Source organism: Prionailurus bengalensis, chromosome A1, assembly GCF_016509475.1.
Source record: "Prionailurus bengalensis isolate Pbe53 chromosome A1, Fcat_Pben_1.1_paternal_pri, whole genome shotgun sequence".
Lineage (NCBI taxonomy): Eukaryota > Metazoa > Chordata > Mammalia > Carnivora > Felidae > Prionailurus > Prionailurus bengalensis.
In genome coordinates this window covers 80,445,576-80,471,909 of record NC_057343.1, presented here as the reverse complement: position 1 = coordinate 80,471,909, position 26,334 = coordinate 80,445,576, and the positions used below count along the sequence as shown (strand labels likewise).

At 51.6% G+C, this 26,334-nt stretch overlaps 2 protein-coding genes across 2 annotated transcripts in view; one reads left to right on the top strand and one right to left on the bottom strand.

The window, feature by feature from the left end:
- Positions 1 to 4,043, bottom strand: part of COL4A2 (collagen type IV alpha 2 chain) — a 173,557-nt gene extending 169,514 nt beyond the window's left edge. The window contains exons 1-3 of the mRNA XM_043573741.1: positions 3,938 to 4,043; positions 2,622 to 2,709; positions 2,441 to 2,495 (exon numbers count right to left, since the gene is read on the bottom strand). Of these exons, the coding sequence (XP_043429676.1) occupies positions 2,441 to 2,495; positions 2,622 to 2,665 (99 nt within the window). The 5' untranslated portion in view covers positions 2,666 to 2,709; positions 3,938 to 4,043. The remainder of the gene's footprint in view (positions 1 to 2,440; positions 2,496 to 2,621; positions 2,710 to 3,937) is intronic.
- Positions 3,438 to 26,334, top strand: part of COL4A1 (collagen type IV alpha 1 chain) — a 156,634-nt gene continuing 133,737 nt past the window's right edge. Inside the window, exon 1 of the mRNA XM_043575013.1 lies at positions 3,438 to 3,584. Coding sequence (XP_043430948.1) covers positions 3,501 to 3,584 — 84 coding nt within the window. The 5' untranslated portion in view covers positions 3,438 to 3,500. The remainder of the gene's footprint in view (positions 3,585 to 26,334) is intronic.

Below are 26,334 nucleotides of genomic sequence, written 5' to 3'. Positions count from 1 at the left end.
ACCAAGACATGTGGAGAAGGCCCACAAGTAGGCCCATATCAATAACTGTCTACTCTCTTCGGTAACTGTTTTCAGCTGCTTCTGCTACAAAGCTCTTCCAGCTAAAAGAGCAGCCCCCTTTTTTCTACCCCAGGGAAGAGTCCTTGGCTCAACTGGGCAATGAGGCAGGGGTTCTGGAGCCTAGTAGACAAACAGGGGAGGAGATAAACTTGCCACAAAGAAGACCGATTTCTTAATGGATATCATTAAGAACCAAGGTAATACCTACTAAAGCCAGAGGTCAACAAGAAGTTAATAAGTAGAAGGGCCGATGTTGAATACAACAAACTGCCTATCTGTTGAAGACTGTATACACCCATAAGCCTCTAGTAAAACGACTCAAAATGGCAAGTGATTCCAACCGCCTCCCTACCCAACACTCTAATTCAGTGGTTCCCAAACTTGGGCGTCAAGTAGAATGCACCTCCAGACTCGATCCCAGAATGCCTGACCAGAAGACCTAGACTGGGAGCAAACCAGCCTCCCCAGGAGGGCGGAGGGGTCCAGGGTCCGTGCTCTGGGAAGCATGGCCAGACAGTGAATGCTCTCAGTCCCATCGTGAGTCAGAGGGCAGATGCTCAGGGGAACTGGCCGCATCTTAGCGGTTTTGGAGGAAGGCACAGGGGCCGGCGCCTGCCTCTGTAACAGGCAAGGGAGGCTCTCTTCCCGTTCTAAGTCTGGAAACTGGGGCCCAGGATCTGTGGGACCAGGGCAGAGCACCGTTTATGAGTCCAGTCTTCTGCCATGAAGCCCTTACCAGTGTTAGGATCAGTCCCACGTGAGACTCATGAGACTTCCACCATCCCCAGGAAGAAAACCAGGGTATTAGAAAAGTGGTTTTAGGGGCGCCTGGGTGGCGCAGTCGGTTGGGCGTCCGACTTCAGCCAGGTCACGATCTCGCGGTCCGGGAGTTCGAGCCCCACGTCAGGCTCTGGGCTGATGGCTCAGAGCCTGGAGCCTGTTTCCGATTCTGTGTCTCCCTCTCTCTCTGCCCCTCCCCCGTTCATGCTCTGTTTCTCTCTGTCCCAAAAATAAATAAACGTAGAAAAGTGGTTTTAGGGCCAAGGGGTGTGGAGACAGCACACCAGGGCACACGCTCTCAGCACGATTCAGCATGGCCTTTCTAGGTCCTCCTCCTTCTCACAGAGTGTGTATGCCACTCTGACTCATGACTCTGGGCCAAGTCCTACCTGTCGTGTGTGCCTAAGGACCTTAAGAGTCAACGGTTCCAGCACCTAGGCTTTCACCTTCCTCAACCAGGACACGTGGAGATGACAAAGAGACAGACTTGAGCTTTAAGAAAACTTTGGCCTGGAACGTTCTGGTGAAAGTCTATGGACTTCCCAGGCCGGGTCCTGAACTGGAGAAAGCAGAAAAGTAGAGCTAAAGTTTCTTTCCAAGCTGGAGTAGCACTTTTTCGCTCACCGCCTTTAAAAGCCTTGTTTGTTTTACGTGAGGACAGAATGATGAAAATAACAGAATTTCAACCAAACCACGAAGGCAGCTTCCCAGGGTCCTGTGTGTGCACCCTGCCCACACAGGGAGCCTGCCACAGTAACCTGGGAAGTCAGGAATTCTATCAGAGCGTGCCGAGGGTGGGGTGGGGATACAGTGTGTTCCCTGGGATTCTAGTCCCAGTTGGAACATCTGTGTCCACAACGGAAGAGACTGTCAATGACCCATGTTCTGTCAAGTTTGGTGAAGAGTGGCTCCAACTACTTAAACCCAACTTACAAAATCCCATTTGCAATCACAAGTGCAGTGCCAGGGCTGGCAAGGCAGCTCTAAATGCACCTGAGCGCCTCCCAGCCCTGCTGTTCCAGGGCCAGACTCTGACCGGGGAGAAAACGCAGGGTTTCTGCCACTGTGCACCCACATGGGTTACAACGGATACACTCTGGTCCTGCTCGCCCCTCGCCCCGCCCACTCCCCCAAAGCCTCTCATTTAAAGGCAGGAGAAGACTCTCCCCCAAGGATGGTACCCAGACACCAGCTTCCCAAGGCCACAAACACGTTTCTCCTGGGTACCCCGGTGCCTCCCATGCCACGTGACTGACAGCCTTCCGTCTAGAAGCCAGAGTTTTGCTCAAGCTTAGGAGAGGATGCCGCAGGCTACGTTTTAAATTACTGGCTTTCGTGGGCGGCCCCCGCCTGTAACGCACACCACAGAAGTGGGGACCCCAAGGGAAGGCAAACTTGAGGAGTTCTCCGGGTAAGGCTAGCTCTCTGGGAACCTGGGCTGGGTCATGGCCGCGCACGCGCGTGTACACACACACACACACACACACACACACACACACTCAGGTGAGCACGCATGAACTGCCTTGTGCTGAGGCCACTCTGTGTCCCTGCCACACTCTTGCCCGCGAATCAGAGCCCGTGAACGGGACCCGGGACTTACCGCCAGGACGCTCTGGGCCAGGAGCCCCACTGTCACAGCCCCCAGCAGCAGCCACCTGGAGGGAGAGAGAGGGAGGGAGAGGGAGCGCCATGAGCGCGCCGGCTCGGCTGGGCAATTCCCGGGTCACCCGCAAGGCCCCCCGCGCGCAGGACCCACGGGGACGCGGCCGAAGGTGGCTTACCGCCGCAGGGCAGGGCTGGACGCCGAGCACTGGTGACGGTCCATGCTTCCGATCCGGCCTCCCCGGGCGCCGCTCGGTCCCTCCTAGCCTGGAGAGCGAGAGACAAAGCGGCCTCAGCAGGGGCTGGGGAGGGAGCATCCCGGTCCCCCGGCCCCCGGCCGCGGGAAAGCTGGGCGCGCCCCCGCGCCCCTGTAGGGGTGACAGAGAGCAGTCCCGAGACCAGACGCAAGAAGGGGGAGCCCTCCACTTAGGCCCCGCTCGGCGCTACTTCGCTGAGGCCGCCCGGCGCCCCCCCCCCCTCCTCCCCAGCAGAAGCGCGCATGGCCCCCGTCTGCTGCGGGCGCCCCGAGTCCCAGCCCCCGGCCCGGGGCTCGTTGTCCCCGGGGCCGCCCTCACCTCGCTCCCGGCGCCCGCGGCCGTCCGCGCGCATCCGCCGGGGCGGGAGCGCAGGCGGCGCGGTGGCCCTGGCGGGTCCCCGGTGCCCGCCCGGGTCCTCGGTCCTCCGCCCGGTGGGCGAGCGCGGGGGCGGAGGGCGCGGGGTCGCGGGGCGGCCGCCGGAGGGTGCGGAGCGCAGAGCCCTGGCGTCCCGGCGCGCGGCGGCCACAATCCCCGGGCCGCGCGCTCCCGCCGCCTCTTACCCGCGCCGCAGGGTCCTCCCCTTTGAGACGCCGCCCGCGCGCCGCCGAGGGGAGGGGGCAGCGCCAACAAATTGAGGAGCTCGCCGGGCCGCGCTCAGGTCTGCGCCGCGAGCCGCCGCGCCCCGGACGGTGCGCAGCGCCCGCGCCCCGGCCCTTCCGAGCCCGCCGCCCGCCGCCCGCCGCCCGCCGCGGCCCCCGAGCGCCGGCCCCCGCCGCCACCCGCCGCCCCGGGCGCGCCACCATGGGGCCCCGGCTCGGCGTCTGGCTGCTGCTGCTGCCCGCCGCCCTCCTACTCCACGAGGAGCGCAGCCGGGCCGCTGCGAAGGTGAGTCCCCGGCCGGCCCCGCGCCCCGGCGTCGCGCCCCGCGCCCCGGCGTCGCGCCCCGCGCGGCCCCTTTGTCCCCGGACCGAGCCGCCCGCCCCTCCGGGGGTGGGGGGGGAGGTCGCGCGGGGGCACGGCCGGGTGCCCTCTCCGAGCCGGTCCCCGCCGGTGACTCCCGGTGGGCTGCGCTGGCGCATCCGTTAGGAAACCTCCTTTGTTGTGGGCTGGGTGGGGGCGAGGTGGACGAGTCCCCGGCGCCCCGGGCGAGCGCAGCCGAGCGGGGTGTGCCCCGTGCCCGGGACTCCGCGGGATTTGAACTCGCAGCGCGGGGGGCCTCGGCGGCCCGGCGCCCTCACCTGCCCCGGGCGCCCCCGGGTGGGCCGCGGCCCGGTGGGCAGGGCACGCGCGCCCACGCCGCTCACAGCCCCACACTTGCGCCCGGGAGTCGCTTTGGGCGTGTTTCTCCCGTTCTTGGGCGACTCTGCTGGTTGATGCTGAACAGTTCTGGGCCGTTTGCCTGGAAACAGCTGTATCTTTGCTTTCCCACGACTGTGCTGTTGCGGGAGGACCGGCCGGAGCACCAGTGGGGCTCCTGTGCGGCGCGGCTTGAAAAGTTAGGACCCCTTGCCTGTTACTTGTATACGTTGAACAGCTACAACCACGTTATATCTGGGAGCGAAAGCAAAGCGAAACTACATCTTAGTGTTCTAAGCACAAATTGTTTTCCTCGTTTTCATTTCCTCCGCTGTGTGTTTGCCCGGAAAGGATCTGGGAGCTCGGCTTGCTGGAGTAAAGGCTCCCAGCCCCGGTGGGTCCTTGATGTACTGCTCTTTCCTTTTTTTCCCTTCCCCTCAGACAGAATAAAGACGTCCGCCTTTACCCAGTGGGGGAGCCTTGTAGACAAAACCCCGGGAGAGTGTGGCTTCTTGGCCCAGTTTGCACGGCTCCCCCCCCCCCCCCCCCCATTTAAAATTATTTTGCTACTCTCCACTTTTCCCACTTACTGGCTCACTGTTTCAGATCCTAATCTTGCTCTTAGGTTTTGTTTGTTTGTTTGTGTTTACTTCTCTTCTGGAGGATTGATTGCCACCAGCCCCGTTTCACTCTTCACTGGGTGTAAAATGTATTAACTGTTAGGTGCCAGGAGAAGCCGGTAGTTCGCACACATGCCTCATCATCCCAGACCTGACCCTTTACTGGCTGCTCCTTCATCGGTGTTGAAAAGGCTGGTGATCACAGCAGCAATTAACTGCAGACGATTTCTCCCAGCCCCGGAGTCGAGCCAAGCGCCATGCTCGGTTTAAACACTCTTCAGTAATGGTGACAAAATACTTTCAAAAGAGGAATCTCTAGAACACGTTATTTGGGTGCAGAAATATTGACCAAAAGATTTATGACTTCCAAGGAGAGATTGCTAAACTCGGTGGCAAACAAATGAGAGAAAGTTCTCTAATTTGGAACTACGAATCTCTGACTTAGAGTGTCTAATTGAAAATCTTAGCAAAGCAAAGCTAATTGTCAGAGCTAGCTTTTCAAACAGCCAGGACTTTAAAGGATGAGCCACTCACTTACAGGGACCCCTGTTCCTGCCTGGGAAACCAAACTCATTGCTCTTGAGTTTGGGATGCTTTCACTTCCCTTTAATTATTCTCTTAGGCCCAAGCACATTCCTTTCCACTGGCTTGACTCTAAGCCACAAGGTATCACATAGTATCTTAGGATATCTGGCGTGTGAATGGACACTCTCTGGTCAATCACCATTGACTTACCAGGCATTATCATTGTACTTCATTTTTCCTTGCTTAATCAGAGATACATGGATATGAGTTATGGGTGTACACAAAAATCCAAAAGTAGTAATTTGTCTAATTTTAAAATTGTTTCACTCTTCATGCCATCAAGAACATTTTTTGCTCACTTCTTTGCAGAGTTACCAAAAAGTTGAAATGACTTCAATATTCATCCAATCAAAATACATTGAAAAGTACACTTGAATGCAAAGATGCTGTAAGTCAATCAAATCCGAACTCAGAAGCCAACACGAATGATTCTTGGGTCACCTGTGCCTTTGAAAGAGTGTCTGAGTCACACTTTTACCTGCATTTGTACCTGTCCCAACATCACCTCCTGTGCTGGGCGAGAAATGCACTCCCCACTCCCCATATGAAAGGCTATTTGATTTTACATTTGACCATATCTGCCGTGGCCCTATTGTTCATTTACTAGGAGATGGGTTTTATCGGCCAGTGACTTTTCCCCAAGCCGAATCTGCCCCGACTCTCCTGCACAGCTTTTCTTTCTGAGACAGCAAAGGAGGAATAGGGTGCAAGCCTGAGACAAAACTGTGCCCTTCGTGTTATGGCCGTGAGTGCCCTCTGTTCTCAGTTAAGCAGTCAGACGGAAGGGAGGTGTCCCCACCACACGCGGCCTTCAGACTCCTCCCTCACTGGTCCCAGGGACACCCCTTAACAGAGATTATTTCTCAGGATCAGAAATGTGCACTTTCCTATGTGTGTGGTGATGCCTGCCCAGTGGTGTTGGCACCGTCAGGCCCTCACTCACTCTCCTGGGACTCAGTGACCCGGAACTGCAATGAAGTGAGAGTTAGTTCCCGTGTGAGTATGGACTGTGTTCTGCTGCAAATGTAATTTAAACGAGAAGGCTGATTTCCAGTTTAGACCCAATGACAGAGACACCACCAGCAGCCCAATATTTCAGGAGTGCCATTGGTGAAGACATGATCCAAACCATCGTGTTCTTAACGTATAGACTTGATCAGAAGGAAGGTGTATGCGACAACTAGGTAACAACCGGCAGGAAGAGTGTGTGTGCATTGTGAGTGTGTAAGGGTGGACCCTCACAGATTTATTAGTGGTGTCGATTAATCACATACGCAAAGAGCCAGTGCGGTTTAGGGACAAGACAATCTTCAATTTTATCTGCTTTGATTAAGCAAATGAATTTGGAGGACTCATTCACCCTCCGCCTCCGGCCCTGGCAGACTTGCCCCTTCTCCCAGGGACCCCTCCCTCCCTTCCTTTGTTCCACACATGTGCCCTGGGCCCTTCTTCATGCCCTGCGCTCTGCCTGGTGATGGCCGGGCCACAGTGAGGGGGACCCACCCCGCTTCTGGAAGCTCATGGTTCGGCAAGAGGCTGGTCAGTGCTGCAGTCAAGGTAAATCGAGGGCCGGGAGAGCCTCTAACCAGCTCTAGGGAACTCAGGGAAACTTCCCTGAGGACATCCCACCTCCAAATCAGAGGGGAAAATAGAATTATAAGCTCAGTGTATTATTTTCATGAGTTGTTACGGTACATTATACTCAGAAGGGGGGATAAATCTACCCACCTGTTCTTTCGTATTCCTCCAGGGGTTTGCATTTAAAAATGAGCCTAAGGCTCCCTCCTGTGAGATACCAACATGTCATTGCCTCTGTTATTAACGTGGTAGCTGAACTTTCCTCCCGGAAGGGTAGAGACACTGAGGGACGAGGTCTCGGAGAACAGAGGTGAGAAGTGCCCAGCTCCCACCAGTGGCCCTGAAATTGGTGGTGTCCCCTCTCCTGAGGCTGCAGGCCCATCAGGATGTTTGGAAAGTTGCCGCATGGATGGCTGATTCTAGACTGGAGTGCCTTTAGGAACTGACCCAGAAAACCTACCCTCACTTGGGCAAGGACATGAGGGAATTCACAAAACCCTGCATTATTCATTAACAAGACTGTTGGCAAATGTCTTGGGACTGGTAGGGATGGTCATAACTTTACCAGTTCAGTTATTGGTTAAGAGCTGGTAAAGGTTTTGCAGACCAGTCGAACCCACCAGCGAGGCTCTAAGACAAACCCTTTTCGAAATCCGGAGGGCATCAAGACTGGAATAAGTTACAACGCTTGTTTTGCAGAAGTATATACAATGTTTGTTATAACATTTGTTCCAGAAATTTAAAAAGGATTAACCTCATTAAAATGCCTCTCCAGCACATTCGGTATTTTGAATTCTTGAGGTGGAGTGAGCAAAAGCAACAATAGAATGCCTAAAATAATATCATTAGGGGATTGTTCTTCCTGCTATTATTAAACCACCACTAAAAAATGTCAACTGTAAAACAATACAAAAGAATATTCCTACCATTCTGACGTGTACAATGAAAGAGGATATAAACCAGAACACGTTTCAATGGTTAATTTCTTTTGAGGAGTTGAACCCTGTAAGAATGACTGGGGTTAATATTTTTCTCGTCCGGCAGCCGGTGAGCTGCTTCCAGCCTTTGTTTCCCTCCATTGTTCTCCTGGTCCCAGTCCAGTGACATGGGTCTCTTCTAGTTTTCTTCTGCGTCTCCCTTCTGCCTGTCCCCAGGCCTTCAGCGTGGCTGTGCCGTGGGGTCTGCTTAGCTGGCTCCTCTGTCCTCCCCGTGCTATCTCCTCTCTCGCTGGGGAGATCTCCTGGAAGGATTCCTCATCATTCCCTGAAGGGGGCTCCAGACTTTTCTCTTGATTTCCAGTCTTGGGTCTTCATGTTCCTGTGGGACAGGTCACCTTGGCTCTGGTCTCAGACTCAGTGAGAGTGTTCAGAACCCAACTTGCTGCTTTTTACCCACCCCGGACCGCCTGCCCATCCAGACTGTGGTCTTTTGGTCGTTGATGTCCCTGCGGCTCCTGACGCTCAGCTTGGACACAGTGGCTTCACCCCGAGGCCTCGCCCTCTCTGCTTTCCCACCTACGCGTCACTCAGTCCCCAAGGCTGCATTGTCTTAGTTCTAGGGGCTTCACTGTCCCTGCCTGCTTTCTTCTCCCACGGCCATGGCCCCCTTCTGGTCTGTGCACCTTGGGCTGGGTGGCCACAAAGCCCTCCGGCTCCCGCGCCTCGTTGCGGCCACAGGTTCTGTCCATTTGTCATGTTGTCATGAGGCTAACGGTATTCAGAGATCCCGCTTAGGACCACGTGATTCCCCTGACAGTGGCTACGTGGTCTAACCAAACCTTCCCTTCTTTTCAGCTGGGTGGTTTGTGTTTGTTTTTTAATAAAGACTTTATTTTTTATAGAGCAGCTTTAGGCTGACAGGAAGGTGCAGACAATGCCCCCCACACCCCCTCACCCCCCACTTGAGCACAGCCTCCCCTGTTATCAACATCGCCCGCCAGAGCGCTCCGTTTGTCGCAATGGATGAGCCTATGGTGATGCGTCATCGTCACCCAGACCCAGGGTGTCTGGTTTACATGAGGGTCCACCCTTGGTGTTGTGCGTTCTGTGGGTTTGGACAGATGTGCAGTGGCATGTCGCCATCACTGAATATCACACCAAGCATTTTCACTGCCCTCAAGATCCCCTGGGCAACTCTGCTCATCCTTCCCTTCCCCCACCCTCCTGGCAACCACTGATCCTTTTATTGTCTCTATAGTTCTACCTTTTCCAGAATGTCATATAGAACGTAGCCTTTTCACACTGGCTTCTTTCTCTCGGGGATACGCCTTTCAGGTTCCTCCGTGTCTTTTCATGACTTCATAGCTACTGTGTTTTTAGCACTGAGTAAGAGTCCACCTTCTGGACGTACTGCTGTTTATTCATCCATCACCTACCGAGGGGTGTCTTGGTTGCTTCCAGGTTTTGGCGATTATGAATAAAGCTGCCGTGAACATCCAAGTGCAGGTTTTTGTGTGGACATAAGTTCTCGCCTCCTTTGGGTAAACACCTGGGCATGTGATTGCTGGGTAGTATGGCGGAAGCATGCTCAGCTATGGGTGCCCACCGTGCTGTGTTCCAAGGTGGCTGTGTGTCCCCACCATTATCATTATGAACGAGAGTTCCTGTGTCTCCACCACACCCTCCTCAGCACTCGGCATTGTCGGTGTTGGGTTTTGGCCATTCTCCATAGTAAGTGTGTCTTGTGGTGTCTCATTGCCACTTTAATTTGGATTGGGTTTGCGTGCCCTCTGCAGCCCGGATCCGTGGAATTTATGTGGCCTTCTCCTTCATGACTCCCCAACCTAGAGGTTGGGTAATTGTCACAAAGGACCAGTCTCTGTGTTCCATGGGATGATGTAATCGCTTTGAGCCTCAGGTCCCTACTCTAGTAATACGATGTCTGTGGGAACCTTCACATTGCCCAGTGCAGTTGTGCCCTCAAAGCAGGTCAGAACTCAAGAAATGTGGGGTGTTATCACTGCCGTGTGGCTGGGATCTCATCGTCTTATGTGTGTTAGTCTGACGCCCCTGACAATTCTGAGACAATGGAGGACACGGTTTCTTTTGAAAACACCCCCACTACGCGAGGAGCACCTGACCCATGGAGGGAAATCACTGAGCTCTTGTCATCGGTGCTAGTGTTTGTGGGTCGCATTCAACTCTCCACCCTGCTGGGACCCCAGGCTGGCACATGGGAGTGGTGTTTCATCTCTGTGGCGGTGTCGGGGAACGGGAATAAAATTAGTGCCAAACAAAGGTGTTTCCTCTTCATTTGGAATTTGGAGTAGTTACTGCACCATAGACTAAACATGACTTGGAAATATACACAGTGCTGAACTCTTGACGTAAATAGTTCATTCCGTGGTTTAGTGACATTCCTCGCTTTGCCATCTTTGATTTTTCATCTGCTCACTATAAGAACGTTTCATGTCACCTGAGTTGTGAGCCTTGCTGGATTTGTGGTGAAGCACAAGACAAACGAAAGCACCCAATGGGACATTAAAGGAATAGTCCATGTGCCATGTGGCGTTGGTTTCACCTCCTGCTGATGAAGGACAATTCTTGAACCCCCTCATCTTCTACTGCTCTTAGAATCAGTACTTTGTTCAGAGTTTGGGAATGACTTTGTTCGTTACTGAATACATAGCTCAGTGGCCTGTGGGCATTTCTTTCTGGGTCCGATAACAGCAGGTTGTGGCTTGGTCTGGGTGAAGCCGTAATGGGAGTCCATTGCTTTCCACATGTACTGACAGTCGGAGGAGCTGTTTGTACCCTCTCTCAGAGAGAGTCTAGCCACTTAAAGTAAATGTTGTGCAAACCCAGCGGAATATTTTGGAGACCTAGTATGCCTGTGTCTGACGTTTTCGTTAAAGTTGTTAAAAGTTTTATTGAGTGTTTACTTTAGAAAATCAACATATTCCTCCATGGAGAACAGAACCCAGGGCTTTCTAGTTGTAACTCAGAATGCCTCCAGAGCTGTTGGCACAAGTTTTCACGACAGCCGCTCACACTTGGTGATGGGAAGAGGTTCAGAGAGGTGGGTGGCACGCCACGGGGGTGCCTTCACTTGGGACAGGTGAATCTTCCCTGACATATGTCAGCTAGCACGTGGGGCATTTGGCAGGCCTCAGGATGTTACAGATAAACCGAGGATAACTATACTGGTCTATTCCTTTGTTTCTGATAAGGAAGTGTTAATGGATACTTATACATACATATGTAAGTGTATAATGTATCTATCAGTGGAAGATTGGGGGCTACGTCTCCAACAGTATTTTTTATAGAGTAAGCACATTATTTTATAATACAAAGAAACAACCACAGTTTATTCTAAAACCCCACAAGGATCCTTTCAAGTAACCAGTCGGCACAGGAGTATTTATTCCTATGTCATCCAAGAGCGTCAGCCCTAAAATGTCATTTTAAAATGCAGGCAACTCCTTTTCCTAAGTAGCATTAATTTTTCAAGTCACGTTTTAGAATTTTTTTTTTTTAAAAGAATACAGTAACACTTGAATGTCACAGAGTTATTACTGAGTTGTGTGAAACTTACTTACCAAGTCCAGACCATTCCTGGAGAAAGGCTTGAGTGAAGGTAACATCGCTGTCTTTTTATACCTCTAACATGCAAGGTTTTATGAGGAAGTGAAAGGTCATGGGACCTATCACGTGGCCCATTTTCTGTCATGTCCATTTGGAAAATACTTGATCTGACTTTATGTCTTAAGTAGAAGTAATGGTCTATGAAGGGGTCAGCTCAATTCCAGGGACTCAGTGAGCCAGGCAGAAGCAGTGTGTCATTCTCTGGGACGCTTGGCTTGGGCTGTGCACACACCGCTTCTTGGAAAGACCATTGCGATGTCCCAGAGTCATCCGGAGAGGAGCCCTGCGTGGGGCAATGGACACTGCGGTTAAATTCAAGGGTGCTGGTTCCCCTCCTGCTGCACCTGTCCCCAAGCTGTGGGACCCTGTGCAACTTCCCTCCCTCTCTCCGCCCACATTTCTCCACCTGGACCATGGCGATGGTGGTGGTTGGTGCCTGGCTAAGAAGACATGTATGCAGATTAAATGAGTTAATGTTTACCGGGCGTTTATACAGTGCTGGGCACCATTCTCTTTGTTAAATGAAAAATCAGCACTGAGGAATAAGTAGTGAAGTAATTCTGTCATCAAGGCACCCCGAAAGTCACCTGGCCCAGTAGTTCTGGAACTTGTGCTCACAGCAGATTCTCCCGGGGCTTGGTGAAGCACAGGTGCCAGGCCTCCTCCTAGAGTCCCTGATTCGGGGGTGCGTTGTGCACCTGAGAGCTGCCTTTCTAGCAGGTGATGTGCGGCCGCTGTTCCAGAGGCCATGGGTCTTGTCCATTCCTTTTTCTTACGGGGCCAGCTGCTTGAGGATATGGGCTATCCACCTGCTCTTCTGGGCGTTAGTTTGTGCTCAAGTAGAAGCTGAACCGTTGTATTGAAAATGACTCACAATTCTCGCTTTCTTCTTATTGGTTGTTGTTGCCACTGGCAATCCCAGTTCTAGCCCTGTGGTGCCATTTGAAGGGGGAGAAGTGGGAAGAAGGTTCTAGAAGTATATATGTGGAGTGTCTGTGTTTGAGAGTTAATTTGAGGGGGTTTTGGCCGATGAGAGTTGAGAAGATGCTGGTGCCTTGTGGTCTTCCTCTCCTCAGGACACGGGACATGTGTCTTCTCAGGATTATCTACCTTAAGTCAGAATTTTTGCCATCTCTAAGACTCTGTTCTCACACACACACACACACACACACACACGCACGCACACACACGCACACACCTACTGAGAATGTGCACAGGCTGTTTGCTTACAGGCTGGCCGGGCCAGAGGGCAGGTGGGTTGTGAGGCTGGCCCCCCAGGGCGTGGCTGCCATGTCTTGCTGTGGCCCCCCGCCCCCCATGGGTCTCTGTTGCTTGCCGTCCTCATGAGGAGTTTCTGTTTCGTGTCCTATTACGGCTAAAGCTATTTCCTGGATATTAGAGACCATTTGGGGTTAGTGGTTTAAAATAACTCCTAAATTTTGGTCAGGAAATGGTCTATAAAATTGAGATAAACTTGCCAAAGCAGGAAGATGGGGGAACCACTACAGTATGAGTAGTTCAGCTTCTGGGTTGGACGTATTTTGGAGAAGAGTGCAGCCATGGTCCAAGCTCAGTTCTGTTCACTGAGAAACTGGGGAGAGGACACTCTTTATTCCATAGGGTGTAGCGGGCAGTGTTCTTGGCTCATCCCTTGTCTTTGACAAGCATTTTGGCACGTAGATGTTATGCTGACGACAGATGCGTTTTATCAGTTGGTTCAAACAACTCCGAACAAACAGCTATCAGGCGCCTTAGTAATAATTAGATTTTGTTTTTCCAAATGCTGAACACAGTAAGATTGTATTTCTTTATTCTGGAATTCAGGCTCTTAAAACTTGGAAAAAAATTTATAGTTAATCATTTTTTTATAATTTCTTGTTGACCTTAGATAATTTCTCTGCTCTCATTGAGTGATTATGTGTGAGTATAGGATAGACTTACACGTCCTTCCCTTGACTGGATAATTCATTTAAAACATACCTAACTTTGGGCATTGTTTTAGGCCAGAAGGCGGATTTGTAATCAAAGCACCCCCCCCCTTTTTTCTTACATCCTTGAAAATAAAATAAATAAAGCTGAGAATTCACTTAGGCACCTAGCATAAAGTAATGGGTCCATAACTCAGTATCTTGCTTCTGGCATTCAAAATGTGTTCCACAAATGTGTGTTGAACACTCACTAGAGGTCGGAAAATATGCCGGCAGTTAGAAGAGTTCTTACGCTTTGTACTCTGCTCTGTGCCCAAGTTAAGGTAAGGGCAATTCTAATAATGGTATAATAGATGTTATACTGAACAATGAAGATGTTCATGGTGCTCTTTTTTGCCCCCAGAGTTTTCACATAGGTTCTGAAACTGTAGAGAGATCATCATGCAGTCATAGACTCTGGGGCCAGACCACATGGGTTTGAATTCTGGGTTCACCGTTGACTTGCTGTTTGACCGTGGGCAGCCTTCTCAGCCTCTCTCTGCTTTGTTTTCTCGTTTGAAAGTAGGAGTGATGGTACTGTTTCTTTGTAGGATGGTTGTGAAGACAGCGTACGTGATAATACATTCCAAGCACCTAAATGAGGAACTGTTATATCACGGGTCCCGGACATGTCAGCTGTCATTTATTTCATGATTATAAACGATGTGGACTGAAAAATATCTTCCTTTTACCTCTACGTCATTCCTTAAAGTGCGGTAATTCCTGGGTAATTTACAGATTAGGATTATAGTGATATTCACGTATTTCAATTAATTGAATAAGTTTTTATTGCATAATTTTAAGGGTATAATTCTACACCCACGGTTGAAAACTGGGCTTTGAAGACAAGAATAAAACCAACACGAGCAAATTGAAAGGAAACAGTGTAGTGATTCCGCACGGGAATTGACCATATTATCGCAGTTTCTGACTCTCGCGAGATGCCCTGACGGTTGGTATTTGAGAGCCACTCAGAAGAAGGTGTCTTCTGGGGGTTTCTTCCTGCACGTGGTTAGTGTGAAAAGAGCATGGTTTAATAGAGTATTCTGCAAAAATGGGAACCGCTTTCCAGAACTTTCTGCCTGACCTTGTTCACATGAGAAAGGGCATCTTATCCTGAGCCTGAGAAATGAAGGGTTCTTGGAGCTTTGTCTCCTCCACGTCCCAGATGCATGTGGTCTCTGGGAGTCTGAGACTCCACCTCAAGTGTCAGGGACTCTGGTAATTTTCCACCAGCACATCCGCAGAGTCCAGAGTTGATGGGTCTCACTGAAGACAACAACCCTATCTTTTAGTGATAAATTCCTCTGGAATCAGCCAGTCGTGGCGCTCAGCAAGCTGCTTCGGCCCGAGTGCAGATGTGGAGACAGATCCAAGAGGTGGCCCGCTCCGGTGCTGAGATCACATGTATCACCGGGCCTCATCCTGCAGGAACGGCAGAGTTTCTGTGAGAGACAGCATCTACGGGGCTCCAGACCTGGGGCTTCCAGCCACATAACCCTCCGCTGCCGAGATCCGTTTTAGAATTCACAGAAGGTCGGGGTCAGGACGCCACAGACTGGGAGAGCATATGAAGAAAATCCAAACATGCTGACACATGGAGGATGTTTATCCGTTGAAAAGCCTAAGATGGAGAGAGCCCCATACATCTTGATAGAGAGCCTTTCTGCAGAGGTCTGTACGGGCCTTCGGGAAATGAGTCTTGCTTGTACATTTTACAGTAGAATGGTCATTTGGAGGATGTTAGGGTTTTCGTATATTAAGTACCTTCGGTTCCTCCGTATGTGCGTATACGTTTACGTGTTTGTATATACACTCGTGCGCATGACTTAAATGTGTTATATACATTGATATAATTAATGATTTTTGGTCCTTCCTTCATACATTCATTCACGAGGTAAGTATCGCACTGGGCTATGGAACAGAACAGACGAGAATTGTTGCCCTCAAAGATTGTTTGTGGAATTAATACAAACAAACAGTTTGGGCCTTCCGTCATACTGAACTAGAAAATACTTTAAAAGATGCCCCTCTTTGCTCTTTTAGGAGTGGCTCAGCCTCAGAAACTCAACTTTGTTAAAAGAGCTGTAAATATAAGGACCAAAGCTCTTTATTGGAAGTATTATCTACTTTGTAGATTATCTCTAACAGACCTTCAGGGCTGTTCCATTTATTTAGAAGGTAGGCGGGGGGCACCTGGGTGGCTCAGTCAGTTAAGTGTCCAACTTTAGCTCGAGTCATACCTCACGGTTGGTGGGTTCGAGCCCCACGTTGGGCCCTGCACTGACGGCTCAGAGCCTGGAACCTGCTTCAGATTCTGTGTCTCCCTCTCTCTCTCTCTGCCCCTTCCCTGCTCGTGCTCTGTCTCTCTCTCCCTCTCAAAAATGAATAAGCATTTAAAAAATTAAATAAAAAAAGCAATTAGGAATTTCAAAATATCTCTAGAGTAGGGAATGAGTTAGCCTGGGTCTCCTCTCGCCCAGGGAGTTATGCAAAACTAGCCAGGGAGAACGCTTCGGATTTAGGGAGGACAAAGGCAGCAAATGTGGAAATACCAGATGTAAAAATGGAGACTTCAAAGAGCAAATGTGTTTCTACAGTGTTCATGACTTCCAGGCATTTTGATGAGAGTGGTATGTGTCACAACAGTAATGGTGCAAGAATATTGTCCTTTGCCTTAAAATTGCTATGTGGCCAAGTCGGCAGCATCCTGTGTGAAGAGGCTGGATGCAGACAGAAGAAGGGATGATGTTGTAATCAACAGAGACGTACCCAAAGGACCTCTAGTTCCAGAAGACAGGGGTCACTCCATCCCACCCCCGACATGGCGAGCCCCATGGGACAGGCTGCCACCGTGTGCACCAACACCGAGAAATGAAGTGCTCGATGTTCTCTACCTAACACGTCCTTGAACTTGGAGGGGTTCTTGTCACAGTTAGCAATGAGCCCTTTTCTGTGGATTACGCTATTTGGCAAAATTGAAATTGTGCCGTAGGGACGTTTACCACGGTTCCTGGGCAAAACCAATCTAATGTGTGAGTTAGGGATAATGAATCGGGAATGCAGAGACTGTTTCTGTAAAAATATCGAGTGGCTTAAAGAAAGAAAACATGGGTCAAAGTTCTTGGCAAAAGATGTTGGGAAACTGTCCCAGGCAATTGGTAGGACACATCCTATGTCATCTTGCAACTGGGAAGAGCTATTGATACCAGGGAAAGTTGTAAAAATCACTGATGAAATATGTGATGTCGCAGAGCGTTTTTAGTGAGAAGTCATTATAGACCCGATCCTTAATGAGCTTAATTCCCTGAGTTGGCAATTCTCTTCCTAAATGAAGCCTCAGAGAGGAGAGAGGTGGGAAGATCAGCCGGTTTCCATTATGTCCAAACACCATGTAAAAATGCTGCCCTGAGTTTGAGTTCCCATATCTGAGCAGAATTGCTTCTGACCTCAAGCCAGAATGACAGATGATGGACAGCTCCAAACGTTACTCAGCTTGTTCTAGTCCTGGGTGATATGCCACTGTGTAATTTGAGAGGATATGCTATTAATTTGAAAGCTCTGCCTTGCAAAGCAAAATAATTAGGTTGAGTTTCTCATATTAATAGCTTCGTAGGCAGATGCAGTGGTTGCTGGCTTGTGTAGTGTTTTCTCTGTTCTTCCCAGATTCTGAGCCATGACGCATGTGCAAGCCATGGGCTGTGGTAGCCTGAGTACGTGCAAAGCAGAGGTGTCTTTCTATGCAACAGTTTTACGCAGTTTTGGTCTTAGTTTTTCAAAATTGGGGACTTTGCTAATCTGCATAGGTGTGCACTGTGGCACTGGGCAGTGAGTGTAACAGAAAATCACCAGACCTGGGCTCTCCCCCCATCCGGTTGGTCCTCCTGTGTGTGTCCCAAGCTGGATGAGGCCCTGGTATAAGGCAACTTTGAGTGGAACCCAGCATTTAGCACCAGTGGATGGAAAGTGACTGTATTTCTAAGAGCAGTTCTGGGGAAGAGGTCTAGCTGGGTACTGAGATTTGTTACAGCACTCAGGAACTTCTCATAATCGCAGAGTCTACCTGTGAATGTGAGTTGTGTTGTCTTAGCTTCTACCTGAGATTGCCGTGCTGGTAACGGCCCTGAACACTTGCATTTCTCCTCACCCTCCACGTGGAGATAACCTCTCTTTGATGGCCTGCTGATCCTACCTGCTTACCCACCAGAAACCCTACGGAGTTCCTGTCTCTGTCCTGTACCAGCGCCAGGCAGGTGGGACCGTGACAGCGGGGGGCTTGGAGCCCTATGGAGAGAACCACACACAGGTCTTCCTGACCTTTGGTCCCTCTCTCTCTTTCTAGTTAAATTAAGGATAAAAGGTGGTTTGGGATACCCACTCCCAAATTAGAGGCACTGGAAAGATTAAATTCAAGAAACGATCTAGTGACCATTTTGTAGTGTTTCAGATGAGCACATTGTGTGACTCAAACTTATACAATGTTGTGTGTCAGTGACCTCTCAAAACTGGAAAAAATATAATCAAACTTAAAAAAAAATAAATTCAACTTACAAGTGAAAACTTATGGTCTAGACCACAGGGTGTTCTCTTCAGTTGGGGGTGGGTGTCCATGAACCCTCAGAATCATATGTATGTTAATGAGTCCGTGCATGGTGCACTTTGAAGGAGGCAGTTCCTGGAGGCCTTATCAGACTCCGGAAGAGATACAAACCGCAAACTACAGGTCTAAAGGCATGTTTTTGGTAGCTGAGTTTTTAAATTTTATTTTAGAGAGAGTGTGGGCAGGGAAGGGTCAGAGGGAGAGAGAGAGGGAGAGTGGGAGGGGGAGAGAGAGAGAGAGAGAGAGAGAGAGAGAGAGAGAGAGAATCCCAAGCAGGGTCCACACTTAGCATGGAGCCCAACGTGGGGCTCAATCCCACGACCCTGGGAGCATGATCTGAGCCAAAATCAAGAGTCAGATGCCCAATTGACTGAGCCCCCCAGGCGCCCTGGTAGCTGATTTTTATAGTAAGATCCATTGCACAAGATTCCTTATGGAAAAAGCCCTTGAATTTGGCAGAATAGAGCTAGGTTTGACCATCCCCCAAAGAGTTGGCTCTTAGAAGGAGGCAGGATGTAGGCACTTGTGAGGGTGACAGGAGAGCCTGCTGAAGGAGGACATTTTTGGCACATATGATCTCATTGTCTCCATCAGATGTTTGGCATGCATCTCATGTTCCTGGAACCACTGATTTCTTTGCGTGTAAACATCCAACACTCCCCTGCGTTTCAGCCCCTCAGTTTTCCTGCCATACCTTGCATGGTACGTGCCCATCGCTGCACAGGACTTACACCAAGCCAGGCTCTCTTGATTGTCAAGGCTGTGCTAGAGAAGCTGAAATCTTGGAGGTGAACCTAGAATTTGTCTGCAGATGGTGGAACTGGGCGATGACTTCAAGAACCCAGTTCAGAGCCTTGATGTAAGGGGAAAGTGAGGGGGCCATGGAAGAGGCCGTCTGACCGACAGGGGAAGCCTTTCTAAGAAAACAAGATGGAGCGTGTCCTTACGAAGCCATGCTGTGGCTTCATGCCGTGGCGAAGGACTGCACGTTTGTGCAAGGCTGTTACACTCCAAGCCCCGTGCCCTGTACTGCTTGTCCACCATGTAAGGCACAGAAGCAGGTGTGCAGAGGGCCAGCCCAGTCCACGCCGGTGACCCTGGCATGGTTGTTAATTATTAATAGAGCTCCCATTCACCCCCAGCAGTGTCCTGATCTGGAAGATTAGTTATAGCCTGATTAGTTATAGCCTGATTTTGAGATTCAATGCTGAGAGCTTTCCACCCAGTCTTGAAGAGGAAAGCACATTCTTTGGTGCTCAGAAGCCATGAAAACATAGAGTCAAAAGTCACGAAGAATTTGGGGTGCACTGTAAAAGATGGTCAGAGACCAGTGATTCTTTTCTTTTTAAGTTTTTTTTTTTAAGTTTATGTATTTGGAGGTGGGGGTAGAGGCAGAGAGGGAGAGAGAATCCCAAGCAGGCCCCACACTGTCAGCACGGAGCCCAATATGGGGCTCGAACTCATGAACGTTGAGATCATGACCTGAGCCAAAGCTAGGAGTCGGCTGCTTAACCAGCTGAACCACCCAGGCGCCCAGAGACGAGTGATTCTAAGTCCCCGAGCGACTTGGGGGTCAGCGACGCTCCTCCTGGTGGCAGAATGTGCAGGCAGGGGTTTAGAGACACAGTTTTAAGGTGGGGAGGGGAGGCTGTCAGGGTTCTAGGTCAGGTAGGTGTTGGCCATTGTCCTGGGGAGAAAGGCACGTGGGGTGTTTGCTCCTCTGTGTACTTGTCCTAGGTCCCCACAGCCCCTCCTGCCCCCGATTTGCCCACTTCTGTGTTTGTCCGAGAGTGTAGACACCTGATCCTGGGCACACTCACTTACTCGCAGGTTCCCGGTGACCCCTCCCCTGCTCACTGACCGGCCCTGGTGGAGACTGGCCAAGAGCCCAAGGTCATGGGCAGAATGACTGAGGGTGATGTCAGAAACAGTGGGATGTAGGGAGGGGGGTGGGCTGGGTGGAGTTAGTGAGCTGCAGGTGATGCCAGGACAGCGCATTCCTTGTAGAAGGAGGTCAGCGGTGCCACCACGGCCGCTGTCCTGTCCTGTCCTGTCCGGGGGTCGGTCGGGTGGCAGCTGGGAGTGAGCTGCAGTCGGAGAACAAAGGATCTCAGAAGCCGAGGGAGCCTGTAAAAGGAATGTTATGGGCTATGTTGCCTTTTAAGGACAAGTCTGGTGTAATATAAACATGTTGTGGGTCATTAGATGTACTGATTAAGAGGGTAAATCATAAAAGAAATTAAGTCTTGGACATAAAATTTAAACAGCACAGTGACATTTTCATGATAAAACTAACACTACACGGATTGGCTTCCCTCTGGGGAGCCTGGAAGCCAGAAATGCAAAGCTCGTTCGATGGGGCATTTTAGCTCCCAGCGTGTTCCCACATATTGCATGGTTGAAAGAATATATGTTTTTTAAAAAATTATTTCTTCATTTTGAGGGAGAGAGAGGGTGAGCAGGGCAGGGGCAGAGAGAAAGAGAGAAAGAGAGGATCCTAATCAGGCTCTGCGTGGTCAGTGCACAGAGCCCGACATGGGCCTGAACCCATGAAACCCCTGAGATCATGACCTCAGGTGAAGTCCGACACTGAGCCACCTGAGTCCCCCAGGTGGCCCTGAAAGAACACACTCTAAAAGGCCTCCAACCAGGCTTTAAGTAAGAGGACAAAGGGTGCCCAAGCCTGTCCAGCACCCCGTAAGCTTACCGAATGTGACGCAAGACTCCTCTGCCTAGAAGAATACCCTGTTGCCTCCGAGCGAGTGGCTGCAGATGTCCAATGGCTCCTCTCCCCTTCCCACACGGTCAAGACCAGACCCTCTCTCACTACCTCCCAGGGGCCGTAAGACCGGCCTGCTCGTCTTCTACGAGGGTGTGGACGTGGAGCGTTAACAGTCTCCACCCTGGCGTCCGAGGTCTGTCCACAGGCAGGGCAGACTGTCCACCACAACATTCGGGAAGAGGAGGTCACTGCGATGAGTCTGTCCTGTGAGGGACGGCCTGTGGCATCGTGTGTACCCCTGCTCCTTTGCTGCTGGAACTTTCCACACAGAAGGAGCCGGAGGCATTAGTATTTGGCCCTGAAGGGGACTGTGCGTATTCTCCATGCAGTTATGGACTTGAGACCATCATCAGTTTCTTTCAAACCACATTAAACGAACTCCCACTTGAGTGACTTTTAAATGTCTGTGCAAAGGCAGTACACAGAGTGCATGATAAACATCGACACAGTCAAGTGGGACCAGTTCTGTCAGCTGCTCTCCCCACGGTTGGATCATCCTCAAACAGAGTGTGGTTGCAAGAGATGAAATTCTTATCTCTGCACCCATGCATTCTTTCCAGAAGTGACGACAGGCCTCTCTTTAGACAGGTTCTCCTACTTGGCCCCCAGACTCAAAACGAGCTCCAGACATCCCAACGCTTGCAGGCTCCGGGTGGGCTTCCCACGTCCCCACGGCTCCCCATTCCCGCTCTGTAAGTCCTTTGCGCCTGGTGGCTGGCAGGTGCGGGGCTCCTACCTCAGGGCCTTGCAGGAGGCCTTTCCCTTGGAAGCAGCTGGGTGGCGTGCCACATGTGCTTCCTGCTTGGGAATGGTGCGGAAGCCCCCGGTTGTGGAAGTGTGTCTGATTTTCCACGGTGCGGCCTTGAGCTCCCGCCAGCCACTGCTGGGCAAGGCCAGAAGACACGCTGACTTCATTCTGCGTATCACCGCAGGACGGGCTGCCCGCACAGGTGACGGTTCACGGCTTCCAGCCACCCGGTCTCTGCAGAAAAGTTCAGTGAGCACAAGAGCCCCGGTTGTAAACGCATGACGCTTCGCTCCACGTTCACCGTGGAGGCCCCAGCCCTGGCTGCGGGAGCATCACACGGACACCCGTGGCACTGGGTCCTTGGCACACATGCGGTGGGGGGGAGTACTGAGTTGTGCAGCTGCATGGGACGGTTCAGGTAGCCACCGTGGCTGGCCTGGGGCCCTGGGTGGGGACCACGTGCTGCGGTTGGGGTGTGGCAGCATCCTAAAGGCATTCTGTTGCTTTTGTCGAAAGGTGGGACAGGAACTGGGGAGGGTATTCTTGCCCCTAGATGTTCGGTAGGAAAAAGAACGCCTCTTTTTGTCCATCGGCCCATTCTTTGGCCTCGTGACCCTGACGTGTGCCTTGGGGGTGCCGGCGGTCCTGCTCGCCTCTCCCTAGGTGGGTGGCCTCCCGGGGAGAGGAGTGTGGAGCGCGTCGTCACACCCTCCTCGCCCTCGGCTTCGATCGCTCCGAGTGCCGCTCCTGAATTTTCTGCAGTTTTGTGTTGGTTCCAAGCTCATTTTGAAGGAGGGCTTTGAACTCGCGTTATAGGGTGCAAAGTGGAATTCTTCCCAGAAACAGATTCCATGGAGCTTGTCTGTGACTGAGTGCAGGTCAGAGGTCCGATGGCCTGCGACCCAGGAAGACGCACGCGCCTGCCCGTTACTGCGCAGACCTGGAAGAAGTGGATGTCTGAGAGGGTGTTGGTGCCGCCGTGGTCCAGGCTGGACTCCAGTACCTAGTCTCCCCCCCGCCCAGTACCTAGTTCTCTGTGGCCTGCCCTGTGCTCGCCCTGCCACACGGAGGGGCCTCCGGGGCTCAGGAGCAGAGTGGGGTCCCCAGGCTGCCTGTCTGGTGCTCTCGGGCACGTGAGCCCCTCCCATCCCTGTTCAGGCGTCTGCTGGGCATCCCCGGCTGGCCATGACCTGCTTTTCTCCGGCCACAGCCTCGTTCTCTCTGCAGCTGTTTCTCCTTCCCCGCCTCACTCAGGATGGATGTCCTGGAATGACCCACCGCTGCCTCTCCCCCTGCTGCCTCCCCAGCCCTCAGCTTCCCGAGGCTCGCCGGCCCTGTCCCCAGTGCTGCAGCCCCGCCTGCACGAGCCCTCGTCTGGCCCGGCCATCGGAGGTCGGCTATTCCAGGGCAGCCGCTTTGGCCCGTGCCTTCTGAGATCGCCACGCCCGCCCGCCCCCTGGGAGCTGCCGGGTGTCCCGACGCCCTCCCGCGAACGAACCAGACGGTTCTTGGCCCCGAGCTCCGGTCCCTTGTCCAGAGTGAGGTCACCTTGCCCTGCGTGCGCGGCCGGGGCTTTGAGTCCCACAGAACCCGGTGTCCTTCTCGGCTTCGTAACCTCCCCGCTCTGTGAGTGTTTCGCACTGGGTCCTTCCTGTATTCGGGCCTTCCATCCTCTCGGAGCCTCTCTAGGCTCATTTCTCACCCGTCCTGGGGGTCCGTGTTGGCACCTCGTCCCGTGTGCTGTGAGAGTCGAGGGTGCCAGCAGCGGAGGCTGTGGGACGAGGCGTGGGATGGAGGACGTGACCCTTGAACGGCGGCTTCACCCGGCGCACTGTTGTGGCTGATGGTGTTAGCGGTGGGACCAGCGGCAACACCTTTTGCGGTGTCATTGGGGGCTGTTTCAGTGGCAGCAGCGTTGGCGGTATTAGCGGCAGTGGCGTCAGCAACGGGATCAGTTGATGCATCGGTGGTGGTGGTAGTCACAGCAGGGTCGGTAGCTTCAGCAGTAGCTGTCACCCTAGTGGAGTTAATAGTATCAGCGGTAGCGTTTGCAGCCTGAGTACCCACGGTATCCTTAGCGACGGTACTAGCCATCGTATCGTGGACGTGTCGGTAGTGGTAGCTTCAGCGGTCGCGTTAGCAGCAGTATCGGTGGTATTCATGGTTGTCTGAGTGGTGGTGGCATCAGCAGCGGCTTCGGGAGGTGCGTCAGGAGTAGTAGGTTCAGCAGCCGCGTCGGCAGTATGGTGGCATTAGCACCAGTGTCGCCAGACGTGTGATTGGTAGCGTCAGCGGCAGCATTACAGACATTATCGGTAGTATTCGTGACAGCAACAGCAGCAGCAGCGGCCGTGGTAATAACAGCATTACCCATGGTAGCAGCAGCAGTGTTAGTAGAGGTATTAGTAGCAGTGGTAGTAGCATTAGCGGCAGCATCGGTAATAGTAGTAACAGAGCGACAGCATCGGCAGTGTTATTGGTAGATGCATTAGTAGTAACAGTAGCATTAGCGCTAGTATTACTAGAGGTATTGGTATTAGTGTTAGTGGCAGCATTACCAACATTATTCGTAGTATCCGTAGCAGCGACAGGTGCAGCAGTGTTAGTATCAGTAGCAGCGTTACCCGTGGTAGTAGTAGTAGCATTAGCAGTGGTGTTAGTAGAAATATTAGTAGTAGTAGTAGCATTAGCAGCAGCCTTAGGAATGGTAGTAACAGTATCAGCAGTAGTATCATCAGATACATTAGTGATGGCAGTAGCATTATCACTGGTATTATTAGAGGTATTATTAGTAGCAGCAGTATTACCTGCGGTGGTAGTAGTAGCAGTAGCAGTGGTGTTAGTAGAGGTATTAGTAGCAGTGGTAGTAGCATTAGCGGCAGCATCAGTAATAGTAGTAACGGAGTAACAGTATCGGCAGTATTATTGTTAGATACCTTAGTAGTAGCAGTAGCGTTAGCACTAGTATCACCAGACGTGTTATTAGTAGCATTAGCAGCAGTATTACTAACATTATTGGTAGTATTCGCAGCAGCAGCAGCAGTAGCAGTGGTAGTAGTAGTAATAACAGCATTACACATAGTAGTAGCAGTAACATTAGCAGTGGTGTTAGTAGAGGTATTAGTAGCAGTAGTAGCAGCGTTAGTAGTGGTGTTAGACGTATTAGTAGCAGCGGTAGCATTAGCGGCAGCATCGGTAATAGTAGTAACAGAGCGACAGTATCGGCAGTATTATTGGTAGATACATTAGTAGTAGCAGTAGCACTAGCGCTAGTATTACTAGAGGTATTGGTATTAGTGGCAGCATTACTAACATTATCCGTAGTATCCGTAGCAGTGACAGGTGCAACAGTGTTAGTATCAGTAGCAGCGTTACCCATGGTAGTAGTAGTAGCATTAGCAGCAGTGTTAGTAGAAATAGTAGTAGTAGTAGTAGCATTAGCAGCAGCCTTAGGAATGGTAGTAACAGTATCAGCAGTAGTATCATCAGATACATTAGTGATGGCAGTAGCATTATCACTGGTATTACTAGAGGTATTAGTAGTAGTAGTAGCAGCAGCATTACCTGCGGTGGTAGCAGTAGCAGGAGCAGTGGTGTTAGTAGGTATTTTCCTAGTAGTAGCAGAAGCAGCAGCAGCAGCATTAGGAATAGTAGTAACAGTATCGGCAGCATTATTACTACCAGCAGCAGTATTAGCAGGTGCCTGAGCAGGAGTAGTATTAGCAGTGGTATTGGTAAGAGCAGTATTACTGTTACCAGCCACAGCCTCAGTATTGGCAGTGGCGCTGGCCACAATAGTAGCAGCAGCAGCAGCGTCACTGGCCATGTCAGTGGATGGATCTGTGTCCCCAGTGGCCTCAGCAGTGGTTTTACCTCTGTTGCGTGGCCCTCACGCTGGCCGTGCTCCCCGGGCCCTAGGCCCCTGCCTGTACGGCCTCATGCGCGTGGCCAGGCCGGAGCTCGGTACTCCGATGCAGCCCCAGTGATCGGCAGCTGCTGGGTGACGAGGCACATGCGTGGGGTTCCGTGGGCACGTGCGAGGCCTCCTGCTGGTCTTCTTCCTTCCCGGTGCATCCGTGTCTTCACAATTCACGTTGTCGTTCCAAAACCTGTGCCTACCGGCTGCAGCATTTCAAGGGAACTGATTCTGGCTCACACTGTAGTCTTGAATTTGGAAAATAACTCACGTCGGAAAGTTGAACTGTTCCTACGTTCTCAACGTGACAAGACGCGGCGCCGCTCAGATGTGCTCTTTCCTGGCCCTGCCCCCTGGCAGGTGGCCGTGCGCTGCTCCTCCTGGCCCACTCGGCACTCAGGGCCGTCTCTGGGCTGTGGGGGATGCTGCTGCCATAGCCTTTCTCCTCAACAGGGCAGTGTGGCTGTCTGTCTCCTGGCCACCGTGCTCAGTGGTCACAGCTACAAAACGCACTAGGAGAAGTGGGCAGAATGAGTGAGGTTCAGTCCCGGGGTCATGTTTCTCTGACGTTCAGGGAATGGTCGCATTCGTTGGCATCTGCCATACTGGCCTGATGGGGTGAGTGCAATGTAAACCCCCAAAGAACCAGGCAAAGCACTCTTGTTCATGTCAAGAGGAGGACAGCGCCATACTTCTGTTCACCAAAAAGGCCTTTTACGGAGAGGAGACAGCTAGGGGGGTTATTTTTGATTTGTCTGAACCGCAGACCCCATCCACTGAATGCGATTGGTACTGCCAGGCGTGGTTAGGAAAGCTCATTCATACGGTGTTCCTCCCGTGTTTTTTTAGACACAAATTGAGGGAAGACACGGGCTTCCACTTCTACACTGTTGAGGAGTGTGAATTAGATTTTCCTGTTCTGTAAGGGGTCAGAGGCTAAGATTAGGGTATCACCCTGAC